Below are 14786 nucleotides of genomic sequence, written 5' to 3' on the forward strand. Positions count from 1 at the left end.
TGGATGGATGGATGGATGGATGGATGGATGGATGGATGGATGGATGGATGGATGGATGGATGGAATGCATTTCAAATAAATGCAACCTAAATATAAGCTTTTTAGGAGATAATTTCACTTGTTGGGAGGCAAAATGTATACAGTTTGATTGCGTAATGGTTCTCTCATCCTACTATTGACTGCTCCCTCTTTGGCCATAATAACTGCACTCAAGTATATGTGATAACTTGCAATGATTCTTTGTGGGGGGAACTTCTCCAGACCAGCTTGGATTCAGCCTCATTGATTGCAGTTTAAAGGTTACGCTGAAAAATGTAACTTGGATCAAAGTTAACTCCAGTGCCCTTTTTTTGTTGGATTTTTGTGGTAGAGAGCAACATTGAAGGTTCCTTCAATTGTTGCAAGTTATCAAGCTCCTGAATCAGCAAAGTAGTCCCAGACCATCACACTGCCACCAATATCAATGTCTATTAGCAGGGTTCTCTTATTTAAAAAAAAAATTCTGTTTGCTTTAAACCAATGGATGTACATTGTTGATGTACATTGTTGAAAAGCTGCACTTTCTTCTCTTTCTGCTGAACAGGTTCCTAAAAGCCTTCATGTTTTTCCAGTGATATCTTGCAGATCAGATCTCTGATGCCTGCACAAAGTCCCGAACTTAACCTTGTAGAACACCTTTGGGATGAACTAGTTTCAATTCCATTTTGTCCTCTAGCTCTGAGCACACCCCTAAGGGAGATGTTATAGTATAATGTTCTCATATTGTTGAGAAGGGTGTTCCATACATAAACGTTGCCCTATAGATTAAGAATAGGGTTCCATGAAAAGATCCATGTCTACTTTATGCAAAAAAAGAAAATGAAGAAAAATTGATCTGTGTTGTCTTACAGAAACCTGTTCGTAAGTCTGCTTGAGGTTTCTTCCTGTTAGAGGGGCGTTTTTTCTCTCAACTGTCGCTGCATGCATTCTCTGTGTGAAGGATTTCTACAGAATGCAAGAAAACCTTGTGATCCAGGAGGAGCATGTCTTGCAAGTCAATGACTGGATGCAATCACCTGGTTTTCCTCTATAGAAACTTTTAACCAATCCGACTGTATTTGTCTGTGTAAAGTCCCTTGATGACATGACTGTTGTGAATTGGTGCAATATAAACACAATTAATATAATAGCATTTAATTGAATTAAGACAAAGAAAAAAGAAAATTTAAAAAACGAACGAAAAAAATAAATAAATAAGAAATCAAGGCATGAAACCCAATTCTGCTTTAAACTAAACTATAGATTGTGATCATGTATAAAAAGTTTGTTTCTTTTTTTTTTCACAGCAGATTCATTAATCAAAAAATAAAAAAGTCTCCCTTCCTTTCCTTAATCCAGCAGTTCCATCAGCAGTCCTGTCTCCGGATAAGCTGCGCTGCACAGCTGCAGGTAACAGTGCGCGCTGGTGATGAGGAGCGGCTCTCCGTGCGTCACGGTGCGCTCCGGACTCTCCTCCCCTCCTGTCAGATGTTCAGATGCTCATCATGTGATGCTCCATCCGTCCCCCGAGTCCTGTGCGCGCTTCGTCTGGACCACAAGCCCGCACGTAAGCTGCTAGGTGGATATGCCCATTTATTTCTCCTCGTATTATCAAGAAACCGCGTCCATTAGAAACGGAGGACGTCGCTGCAAAAGACAAAAGGTGAGCAGGGCTGATTTGAAAATTGCACCATGTTGGTAGTTTTCCTGCAGAAGTTTGGGATGCATTTTCGCTGTATTTGTAATCTTCTTCTGTCCCTCCTTACAATATAACATAACTTTAATTTCTTAAATGTTAATAAGTTGTTTACATCTGTGCGTCTTTATTAGTGGGAAATGTTCCTGTTTTAAACAGAGGTCAGGAAATACTCATGCTTGACCTTGGGTGTGTTTAGAAGTCGTTGCATCCCTCATGAGGGGCAGAGGCAAACATATCACCCTCATCAGAACATGTGTGAGCTGCTCTGCTCAGTGTGATGCTTTTAAGGTCAGTCAGGAGTCTGCTTAGATCTTGAACAGTTTTTGGTGTATTTTAGAGATGATGCCTGGCTATATTAAGAGATTTTCCAAGACATATGATGATGAGGCAGATGATGACCCAGAGTTTCTCTGCTTGAAAGAGCACTTCAGTCATGAAATGAGTAAATAATTAATGTCAACCGGTTTTGAAATAGTCACAAGGGGAGTTGCAAAATTCAAGGAACATTTAAATTTGGAAACTTTATGAAATGAGAGAAATTGATGTTAACAGGGATTATGAGAGATAAAAAGAACAAATGTTGAATCCTGGATGCAGAAGACAGGCAAGTATGATATTGAGAAAATCAATCAAATGTAATGGGCATACACTTAAGTTATCAATGTTATTTCAACCTGAATAGACTCACACAAGGAAAAGTTGCAAATAGAAAATATTGCATTTATTTATACAGGTAACACAATCATATTCTTCAAAATATTTTTATCTAAGGAAAACCAGATGATTGCGAGGACTCGTTGACTCTCTGCAATTCCTCACATTGAGCATGCATGTAGCAACAGAGGAGAGGAAAACTTCCTTTTAACAAGAAGAAACCTATAGCAGAACCAGGCTCAGTGTGAGCGGCCATCTGCTGATGCGACTGGGGTTTAAGGAGACAGAAGCAGATGAAGATATAAACAAAATAAGTTATTTGGCGCACGGGCCCCAGCAGAAGACTTTGATGCTGTGAATCAGCATCAATGAGTAGTCTTTCAGATTGAATTTACGCTTAAGCTTCATATCTCAACTATGAACTAAGCACACTGCAGGGTACTGAGGCCACGCCCCCTACAAGCATAGAAGGACGATTTCAAAAAGTGGAAAACTAGGCCACGCTTAAGTCTGTTGGTTTGAGGTTAGGTTTGAATAAATTATTTGATAAATCTGTGAGTATAAGTTGTTTATAGCATGGATGTCTGCCAATGACAAAATAAAATGTGTATATCTAAGTTTAGATATTTTATCATTTGTTTTGATTTTCCCTACTTCCCAGTTTATTAAAATTAATTTCTCAAAAATTATATGATTTCTGTTAAAGTTTCCAAGCTTAACTTCCAGTGGGGGGTTCTGGAAATAGAGATAAAGGGAGTAAGGTAGTGAAATATTCTTCCTCTCTATACGTTATGGATAAAATTAGTTAGAAGAAACATTAAACAATCACAATTCCTGTCCTTATATATTTATTATAGCAACAGGTCGAGTTTCAGAACCTTTGATCTGAATTGATCTGACCTGAATTATCTCTTATCTTGCAGCTTGTTATTGATATGTGAATAAACATTTGGATAAGATGAACACTTTTCTCTCAATCTATTATCTTTGCCTCAAGGCACTGGTCACCAGCTGTAATGTTGGCATAAAGGAGAAATAATTACTGTGTTTAATGATGAGGAATAAACACATTCACCTTATAGTTTACAAAAACAAACTCCCAACAGCAGATCATTTCATGCTAGATAAACTGATTTCATTGTCTTTCAAGCAAATGAGCTGCACAACTAGAAACATACAAAACATAAAGATCCCGAATGACTTTAGAAAAATGCCTATCCTTTCAACATGTTTCATAACTTTGATTTATTCAAGTGAGATCTTATGTGAGTCACAAGATGGTGCATAAATGTTAAGTGGAAGGGGAAAAAATGAGACCACTAAATTAAAATCCAATGCAGCCAATTACCCGCAATAAGACTATAATATTAATAAAGTGAAGCTGTTTTAGTCTCTGTATTAATCCAGCTTTTCTCTGAAGGCTTCACAGGTTTATCGACAACATCAGGGAACAAACAACCTCATTAAGACAGATGAACATGTCAGAGAGGCCAGTGACAGAGCTGTAAAGTAATTATAGCCAGGTTTGTTGCATTTTGTATGAAATAAGTGACACCTTTGGAGGATTTTGAAATAAAACAAGAAGGTAGAACCAGGTGATGGGACAGATCTTACTATTCACTCTTTAAATCCGACCTCTGTGATAGAGTTGGGGAAATAAATGCTATCGATCCCTATGAACACAACAGTATTCATAGGGAGGAGTAACATAGTGTTGGCTTCTTGATGATTTTTCATTTTTCAGCAGGAGTGAGGTAGTTTGTTAGTGTTTATGTAAAAAAAAATAGAGCCTATGGTGCTTTAAATTTAACTCGGAACAAGAAAGTCGGAGTGATCTGCAACTGAAAGGGTTCCAGTTTCCTACTGTATCTGTGGACGTCCATATTCTCAATTTACTGCCAACCTTAACAATGAAAACAACATTGATCTCTGCTTTACTGCGTGCATATAAACAGTGTGGAAACATATTGTTATAAAGAGCGAAAAGTAGAATGTGTAAGACTGATTAAATAGCTCATAAAAAAGAAAGAACTGCTACAATTAGTCATAGTAGGAAGCTTGACTACTGTTGGTGTGAGTAGCATTCATTTTGAATGCAGAAGTCAGGTTTGGTCCTGTTGCCCCAACTTTTCTGCTCAAGAGTTCTGACCTTCTGGGCCATATCTGTTGAAATGTTCTACTCTGAGGTCCTAATTTATGACTATAATACATAGGTAATGTTGGGGAAAAAAACTTGGAGACTGCAAGGCTTAAAAAGGTTCAACTATCATAAGGAAACCCACAAGAGTTTAGCTTAAATCATGAAAAGGTTGGAAAACCGTATAATTTTCCTTCCACATATCAATTACATACACTCAAGTTTGTGGCTTTAGCCTGAAAAACACCAAAACTATTTAAAAAGCTAACCCTAACCCTATCAAAAAGGGGAACAATAAGCAGGCATTTTTTCCTGTACGGCTCAAAGGCATCAACTTCCATCATTAGCTGAGTTCATCTACTCTCTGGGTCGATTTGTTTTATTTTCCAGCAGGATTACTGCTTCTGTGTGATGTGTTCCTGGAGCTGGCAGGATGATCCAGCAGTGGCTCATATTACGATCTTGCATACTGTAGAGTGAGAATAAGTGACAAGTCAGAGAAGCAGCACAGGGGAGGAGGGGATTTATAGTTAATGCACACAGGATTACTGGCTAGTGGATTATTACATCAGCAGCTCATCTTCTCATGGGGAAAGGGAAATCTGTTTTTCTAAAGAATAACTTATTGTACATATGTAGCTTCCTTTTTGGTTGAGAAAGTTTGTGGGATATTTCAGGTCTTTCTTTTAAACAAATGGAAGAAGAGGAGAGAAGCCATATTAAGATTAAACAGAGGTTGATAATCCAGGTCCAGAAAGTAAAGCTACTGCCTCGTTTTCCTTCCTCCTGTTGACTTATTCAGGTGATTAGCCCCAAATATGGTTGTGAAGCTGAAAATTAAAAATGGTTGAAATTAATCTCTGTACAGACTTTTTACTATCTTGATCTGAATGATCAACTACTAAAAATAAATAAATAAATGTTTAATAAATTTAGAAACATTCTAACAAACTTAACAAAAAAATAAAATGAATGAATTAAAATATCAACGAAAAATAAATAACTTGCCTTTTCCACAATAGGGTAAATGGTTACAATTATATAAAGACTGACAAGTGCCACAATACAGCAAATAAATTAGTTGGGAAATAATTGTTTAAATGTGTCTTTAATTTATTAAAACTTGGAATAAGTACAGAATGTATCTAATAAATATATAGTTAACGATGTTAACTATATACCCCGGTTCGATTCCTGCATTTTCTCCCTGAGCATGCATGGGTTCTCTCTGGGTACTCCGGCTTCCTCCCACAGTCCAAAAACATGACTGTTAGGTTAATTGGTTTCTGTAAATTCTCCTTAGGTGTGAGTGTGTGTGTGAATGGTTGTTTTTTCCTGTTTGTCTCTGTGTTGCACTGCAATGTACTGGTGACCTGTCCAGGGTGTACCCCACCCTGAGACTTGGAGCGTCTCCGTGGCAATCCTGACATCTGATTGACTGCTTTTCACTGAGAGGGATAAGACAACTTCTTTCTGATTTTCTTTTACTCTAAAGCCAATTTTCTTTGCTGGAAGAGATGTAAATACTGTTCTTGAATGTGATGCCATTTATGTACAACACATTGGGTGCTGCAAATACAGTTCCACCCTCTATATCTGTAGCTTGGTCTCTAAAAGATTAATATTATTAGTGAGAAGCACCCAATCATACGTCAGAGTTTTTATATAAGTGGCCCTAGTCCCTCCTCCTCCACTTTGATGAACATGTGACAGTTTAAATTAATTAATGATGTGCTTCAGCGTAGTAATGGGAAACAATTTATTGAATACTGAATTACTTATGTTTATAAAATTAAAACAATATATTTAATTGAGGCAGATATCATTTATATACTTGTGTTGTTTTAAAAAAAATCTGTATTTATTTCCAGTTTTAAATAATTGATGACAGATTTAAATAGATATTTATTTATGGTAGTCATTTATTTATTGTGTTGTAACACTCGTCACCCTCCATAAAGTTACAGATCAAAAAGTTTGTTGAGTTAGGACCATCATAAAATGTATTATTTATTTCTATTTTGCGTTGTTTTAACTTATTAGCTTGTTATTTTATTGAAGAACTTATATGTTGTAGGCGTCATTGGTTGCTTCCTAGAGGGGAAACTATTAGGAACGTCACAGGAGGAGATAGGATTTTTAATCAGTTAAAGTCTACTGTTTTCTCATTTCTACACTCACTCATTAAGAATAGGTTTCTGCTACTGTTACAAATATTGCTGAGAAACACTTTTGCCAATGATGCTAAATCATACGATCATTTCTACATTTCAATCAAATAATTCTAGATTGTGTTTGTCTAAATTATAAAAATAAAATGCATCACTTCAGTTGATAGCAAGTAATTTAACTAAGTTTGCCCAATTGAAAGAGTATTTGAATGAATGAATAAATGAATGAATGAATGAATGAATGAATGAATGAATGAATATTATTAGGAATTTATTTCAGACAATTTGACAAAACAACAATAAATGAATCAACCAAATACACACAAAAGAGACTAGTTAACATCAACCAAATCAAACCCTACAGTAATTTCCAAACGGACTAAATTCACCTGAACTTAATAGAAACAAAACCCTCCACCAAATAAACCTGTCGGTATATACAGCCAGAGAAATGACATTAATTAATGTAAATTGTCTGAAAAGGATGAAGAAGTAAAATTTATTTTTCATACTCCCTCTCCCTCTAATTGCACTTAAATTAACTTAATTAGATTAACCTTCCTGTTAAACTTCTATATTTTTTTATCCAATACACAATTATATACATATATATACACAAACATATATATGTAAATATATGCATCTACATACATACATGTACTACATACATACATGTAATTTAATTAAGTTTATAAGTTGAAAATTTAAATACATTAAGCTAGATATAAACTGGATTAAACTACTTGTTACTAATTGAAGCAAATTCAGACCTCTGCTGGGTTATCCTTCACTGAATGAATAACCTAAAACACATTCAAAGATTTATAAAGCATTCACTTTAATGTTGAATATTAAAAATTGATCATCCGCTGTGTGTTCTGTTAAAACTCTCTATATTGATTAACACGAGGTCAGTGGGTATTGTTGACATGTTAGGTGCAGAATCAGTCTTTAAGTCCATGTCAATATATATTTATCTTCATTTTTTCTTTTGATGAAACATCCCCATGTTTGCAGTTTTGTGCCAGGTTTGTTCCTTTTTAAACAGAGAAGAAGCTTATCAAAAAAAAAGAAATTAGACAGAGGGGCATGCGATGTGGGTCAGGAAAACACATGCGATGCTTCTGCATCCAACGCATCATGTTTACCTCCTCCAAACATTTGTATGAAAGCAACTGTTCCCTTAAAAAGGGGTCGGGATGGATGTTACTGCAGTGCTTTAGAGGATTAGAGGATTTACAGGGAGAAAAAAAAGCATCGCTGAAGCTAAGCTTCCCAAAGCAGGGAAATAAAACTGAACAATTTTCAGGATTGGAAACTTTAGGAGAAAAAAACTGTTACATAAGAAAGGAAGAATCTTGATGAAATCAATTCATATAATGTTTTCACAACTCTTCAGACTTGAAGTGCTCTTTAAAGGAAGCCTTAAGGTGAAATAAACATAAAAGTAAAGTTCATTCTTGAAATCGTTTTGCATAAGAATTAGAATGTAAAAAAGGAAATTATTTCTGCTGTAGATTGATTTATTCCTAGTTTTGATTTGAAGTTTTTGTATTTTCTGAATGCAGAACTAAATCCAAGAAGTGGGGTCCAGCTGCTGGTCTTCAGGATCCTCCTCATAGCTGCATCGTTCATCTCTTCTCCTCGCTCCTCTTCTGTCAGTAATTGTTCTCCCCCTCTTAGTTTCTGCCTCTCTATCCTTCGTTTTTTTTTTCTCTCTCCATCCCCTCCCCCTCCCCAGACCCCCCAGCCTCCCTGATGCCTAAGAACAGCAAGGTGATACAGCGTGAGCAGAGCCATGAACATGTCACAGAGTCTGTGGCTGACCTGCTCGCCCACGAGGAGCCTCTTGATTATAAGAGCAGCTCCCTGAATGTGGGAGCAGCTGTGGGAAAGAAGGTCCCTGGGATAGAAGTGCCTGAGAATGATGGCCGGCCAGCGTGGAACAGCAAGCTGCAGTACATCCTGGCCCAGGTTGGCTTCTCTGTGGGCCTCGGAAATGTCTGGCGCTTCCCATACCTTTGCCAAAAGAACGGAGGAGGTGAGCAGGAAAATGTTCCATGAGCAAATAATCGATCAATCTAATTCTTTGGTATTCAGTAAAATTCAGTTCAGGTTATTTTAATACATTTATTTACAATTCTTTACTATTTTCAGTTCTTTATTATTTTACTCAGTTTAATCAAATTTAAATTTGTTTAGCTTAACTTAATTCAAACAAAATCCATTAAAAGCCAGTTTGGTTCATTATCATTCTTTGTTCTATTGAGTTTCGTTTAGGTCAGTCAACTTTTTTTTTACATTTTTATCCGGTTCAACTCAGTTACATTTAGTTTAGTTGATTTTTTTTATGTCAAATTGTTCTACTGTAATTTTTTTTTAAACAGTTGACAAATTAGAGTTTATACACCACTTGAGGTTTTCAGCACATCACAGTAACCAAGGACTTGTGTAAAAATAAAAGGTCCAGTACAAAATAAAATAAAGTAAACAAATAAAATGCAAATGTTATGCTATATTTATATTCAAATATTTAATCTAGGCCATATTGTTCAGTTTCAATATAAAAACGGTCAAGATTCTGGCAGCAAAAACATCAACAATCTGTTCATTCATTAGTGTAAAGTATGACCCCTAAATGCTCACAGCACTAAATCTGTGAGAACAGCAGTTCCTCAGAGCAGAGCTGCTGTGTGATATTAATGAAGCTGAGCATTTAGTCACCTGATCAGAGTTTGGTTGTTTTGATAAAAAAATAAAAAATAAAAACTTGTTCTGAGGGATAATTTAGGAGTTTTGTTTTGCAGAACAACATTTTGCCAAGGAGAGCCTTTCTTTAGAGAACCTGAAATCCTATTTGGAATTTCTGCGACCTGATTTGCAAATCACATTTCTGTATGAAGAAATGTATCAAAGCAATTGCAAAAATAAAAATATAAAAACACAATTATTAAGTATCTTGTACGCAGTTACATAAAATGATAAATACAGTAATTTCTAGTTTCATATAGCATTAAAGAGAATACAGCGCTGTCTAGAGTATATTCATTTAACACCAAGCTCTGACCTTTTTGCATTAGAAAACAACTGCAGTATAAAAGGTCATAATGAAAACATGACAAAACGGTGTCAGCACTTTTCATATGATGACACTGACATATTCTGTGACATTTAATTTCCCTTTGGGATAATCGTTATTTTTAAATTGCATTGAATGGAACTGAATTCTGTGCAAGGGAGACATTTTTGCAGGTTATAAACCTTAGTTTGTACTAAGTGTTTTAAAATCTACATTAAGAGTTATACATATTTAAATAGTGAACTGAAAAATACCCCCAAAACAACTGAGAAAAACAGTAATGTTGGTTTTGGTAGATGTTAGCTATTCTTTAATCTATGCATAAATCAAATGAGGCAATCCCACCAACTCTAACAGCAAATTTCTGTGTCTTTATGCTGTTTGTTTGGGTTTCTAAAGGATAGATACGCTACCAGCTACTTTGTTCGTCTGTCAAGCTGAAAAAAGTACTTCAGCAGTTCCCCTTAGCAGTCCTCAGAGCACAGCCATCAAAAGCTGCACATCTCTCTCATTCAGAACAGAATTGCCAAGAGAGCAGCTGTATTGTGTTGAAAAGTCTAAATATAGCCTCACTATTGATTACTACAACTAGCAGGCCAGACCGAACTGAACCTAGGCTCCTGTAAACAGACAGAAGCTGGAGGAAATGTATCGGTGTAACTTTATAGGGATGAGGCCTTATTTTTGCCAGGGTTGCATACATGTAATGGACGGAATGAATGATGTACTTTTACTATCAGAAGAAACATCTTGTTACAATAAACCAGCCAGCTGATGTTCCTATCATTCTGCCATTTTAAGCTCTGCTACCTATGCCTGATTAACTATGTCTACAAGCAGTTTATTGCCTATAGGCTCAATTTATTTCCTGCAGTTCCCCCCGACTGGTCTGTTTGAGAGTCTTGGACTGCAGCCATTTTTCACGTGTAATTTACTCTCTGGGAGTCAATTACTAACACATTAAAGAGCAGTTTGCCTTAGAGTTATCGCTTTTTGAGTCCATCCCTGGTCTGGTCATGCTTTCCTTTTTCAAAATATCACCCATTTTTTGTCTTCATGCTTGACTTGTATTGCTTTATAAATCATTATCTGTAGGAGGCAGCCCTATCCTAAATTCAATGTGATGAAGTGTGATCAACTGAAGAGGATTAAAGATCCTGGTTTTTCTTTCTTCTTGTCTTTAAACATCGCCCTCCAAGAGTTATGTGTGTCAGCAGATGCATATTTTGCTTTTGATGTATTATTGGAACACTTTTGCCCACTTTAAGCTTTAATATCCGGGATAAACCCTGGGGAAAAAACTGTGATATCCTGTTGGATTAAGTCAGAATGTGAACATTATCAAAGTTGAACTGATATTAGAGAAAATCTATCATCTTGGATTTGATGTTAACGTTTTTATTACTTTTCCCACTAAGGACTACTTTTGAGAACCCCACATGCATTAATCAACCTGATACTTATCCAACTGCTCCTAGCATATGCAACCTGCTAACAGGTGCCACAACAAAGACATGATCAGTGCTATACACATTACCTTTCAATGTTCATCAGGTTATGCTTGTTGTTATGTATGTTGTTTTATATCAAACCACTGAATTGGAAGGTGTGTTTTCTTTAAAGATAAAGTGGAGGATTTTCACAAATTTTTGAAAAGACCCGCCCTCTCCACTTAAAAAAAATGCACATGCACAACCCTGTACCCCCTCCCGAGAGGGAAAGTCTATTAAACGAGTGTGAGAGCATGCACCAGCCCATTTCTCTTCAAGCACGCTCTGTTTAAAAGTTGCTGTTTGCATCCCTCATACAAGCTTACTTTCCAAAATAAGATATGCAATTATTCCACTACGTCAGACTCACCACATGTAGGTGAAAATGGGGATGAGCCCATAGGACGGCCTTACGTGAAATATCACCAGAATGGTGACCACTTATTTTGATGATGCACGCAGAAAAAGAACATCCTCCACTATACCTTTAAGGCACGGCTTACTGTACTGTGACAGATATACTTTATTTTTACTTTTTCTTCAACAAACAAAACAGGACCATACAATTCATATTAGTAAAAAAAAAAAAAAAAGTTTACTAGTGGTGTGTCAAAATATGAAATCTGAATCCTTTCAACTAGAAAAATCTTGTTTTCTCATTTGGATTAGCAGCAACATCCCCATTCTTTGGCCTGTTTAAATTCCCTTGTTTGTTTAGGAGTCAGGTGCAAAACAACATGTACAGTAAATATAATAACAGAATGGAAGAAAGCAGAGAAATGTTGAATCAAACTAAACATGAAAGTCAAGTAAATGTTTTAGCAAATATTGTAACTTTAGCATCAAATTATAAAAGAAAACTGTCAAACTAAACCAAGGGTTAAGATGCTCCTACTATCATATCAAAAACAGGCCTTTTCCACCTGACAGTTCTGTTTTTACTGAATGGTTAATTGGCCAAAATGGCAGCCAGAGAAGCGCCTCAAAAATCTGTAAACTTGATTAATTCAAGCAAACCAGGAAACCGATGAGTATGTTCTCTTCTGCAACTCATAATTCTTTCATTTTCTTTTTCAGGTGCATATTTGGTTCCATATTTCATCCTCCTCCTCATCATCGGTATCCCGCTCTTCTTCTTGGAGCTGGCTGTGGGTCAGAAGATCAGACGTGGGAGTATCGGAGTTTGGAATTATGTCTGTCCCCGGCTGGGTGGAATAGGGATGTCAAGTCTGATGGTACCTCTGCTAATTATCCCTTTCATTAGAAATTATCTCCATTCTGAGGTTGCTAATGTTAATGAGCACAGCTCTCAGATCCTACAGAGAAACAAAATACTAGATGTTCAACATGGAAACTATAACAGGAGAAAGCTCTGTCTGTTTGATAAATGAACATGCCCATTTCCTACACAAGTAATACCCACAGTCAGCTAAAAAGAAAGATGACTGCTCTGCAGGCTTTTTGCAATAGCATAACCTAATACTTTGTTCTTTGGAAATTAAGTAAGATAAGCAACAGCATATTACATGGTATATTGTGATTACTTATTTTGCAAAAAACTAAAACAAACTTTAGTGCAATAATTGGAAGCTTCTTTCACTCTTTTTAATATATCATCTAAAGATTTAACCGCCTTTTTGATGTTGTTGAACTGTTTGATATTTGACCGATGGATTTTATTCAGCATTACTTTATGCAATTAAATTAGATTCAATTCAACTGAATAGAATCAAGAATTCAAACAAATTTCTTTTGTTTAGTTAAAAGCAGGACTGATATCAGAGCATCCTTATCTTATTTCCCAAACTTCAGTTTTAGTTTTCTCAGTCCACAGAACAAAGTTCCTTTAAAAAGTGTATGTGTCCCAGTGCATATTTGGAGAGTTTTTTTTTTTATTATTGATTTAGAAGTTGTTGTTTTTTTCCATGCTTGGTAGTTTTTCAGCCCAAATCTTTGCTGAGATAGCGTTGTTGTTTATAACGAGACTCTCACAGTACCAACTTCAGCCAGTATCATCAAGAGCTTCAGGTTTTATTTGTATGATGCACCAAACCATATTCCTCTGTGGAAGTCATCTACTTTCCAATCCCTATTATACTTGGGATAAAATTGGCTTTATTTGGCATCTGGAAACTGTGGGCAAGCGCGAAATGACCATTCCCTTTTAGATACTTGGGCTAATTTCTTTTATCAATATTGTACTAGGAGTGTGCTCAAGGTGTGCCTTTATTTATATACCTATAAGTGCTTTCATTCAGGCAAGTCACTGAGAATCTTCGCAGGTTAATCTAAAAATAAACAAAAAAAAAACTTACAGATGCATAGAAAAAAACCTAAAATGATGTAAAAGATTTTTAAGCAGTAAAGAGCAGCTAGCTGAGAGTTCATCTTTGACATTTGAGGGGACTCGCCAGTTCCCCAGGTGTTCCCTATCACAGTATCCAGCCGTGCAGAACAGAGGAAAAAAACTCAAACTAAGCAGAAAAAAACCTGCAAGGGTCAGTGCACTGCAATTGAAATCCCTTAATTACAGATCAGCCGCATGTGGGAGCAGCTCAGTAAAAGCTGAAGTTTCAGCTGTTTGCTTATCTGGAGCAAACAGCTATGCCATCAGTCCTGGAAGGATTATAGAGCAGTTAAAAAAGAAGCCCAAATCTATTATTCTGCAACTGAAAGTAATTTTTAAAATTTAAACTCTGCATGAAGTCTTCTTGTGAGTGGATGTTTAAACAAATTTAGAAAAAGCTACATCTCGCTCTATAAGCATCAGTTAGGATATTAAGAGTAACTGTTAATGGGTTTTAATGGGTTGCTTGAATAAAGATGTACTGGTATCACAGTGAATTGATGCAGTGAATCCACAACCATGTATCAAATTACGTAAAGAAATTTGTGTAATATCAATATCTTTACAAGTCTCTGCTTGATTAAAACAGTAAGCAAACCAGTGAATTCCTGACAAGCTACTCGAATGAAATAGAAAGACTCCAGCTAATTGAAACATAAATCCAGCAGACAGAATACCAACACCTTGCACAGGTATTCAAGACAAAGCCAACGGTAGCCGCATGCATATTCTGCATGTGTTTGTACACGTGTGAATCTTTCAGATGTGGTTTTTCATTTATGTGTTTGAGAATGCAAGGCAGCCTTTATTCAGAGCTGCACGACTGGCAGAGAAGTAGCTCTATAAATACCACAGAGAAGATCACAGCTGAAAAGAAAATACTTTAATTATTCATGCTTGCTTCAACCTTATTTGGAGTCTGGATGTCCTTGTTGGAAAGACTGCAAGGAAGACTGGCAGCAGCATGGGACATTCACAAAATACCCTGCCTCATTAGAATGCAGGCCTTGCATTAAACAGATGTTTTTCTGCAGGGCAAAACTGAATATCTATCTATCTATCTATCTATCTATCTATCTATCTATCTATCTATCTATCTATCTATCTATCTATCTATCTATGTATCTATCTATCTATCTATCTATCTACCTATCTATCTATCATCTATCTATCTATCTATCTATCTATCTA

The 14786-nt window shown here is 36.2% G+C and overlaps 1 protein-coding gene across 1 annotated transcript in view; it reads left to right on the forward strand.

The window, feature by feature from the left end:
- The first annotated feature begins 1556 nt into the window (after positions 1-1556).
- The window catches only part of LOC107085612 (sodium-dependent neutral amino acid transporter SLC6A17-like), a 23805-nt gene continuing 10575 nt past the window's right edge, over positions 1557-14786 (forward strand). Inside the window, exons 1-4 of the mRNA XM_015376055.1 lie at positions 1557-1681; positions 8248-8720; positions 12326-12483; positions 13454-13466. Coding sequence (XP_015231541.1) covers positions 8438-8720; positions 12326-12483; positions 13454-13466 — 454 coding nt within the window. The 5' untranslated portion in view covers positions 1557-1681; positions 8248-8437. The remainder of the gene's footprint in view (positions 1682-8247; positions 8721-12325; positions 12484-13453; positions 13467-14786) is intronic.

The sequence above is a fragment of the Cyprinodon variegatus genome, unplaced genomic scaffold (genome assembly GCF_000732505.1).
Source record: "Cyprinodon variegatus isolate N-32 unplaced genomic scaffold, C_variegatus-1.0 Scaffold129, whole genome shotgun sequence".
Lineage (NCBI taxonomy): Eukaryota > Metazoa > Chordata > Actinopteri > Cyprinodontiformes > Cyprinodontidae > Cyprinodon > Cyprinodon variegatus.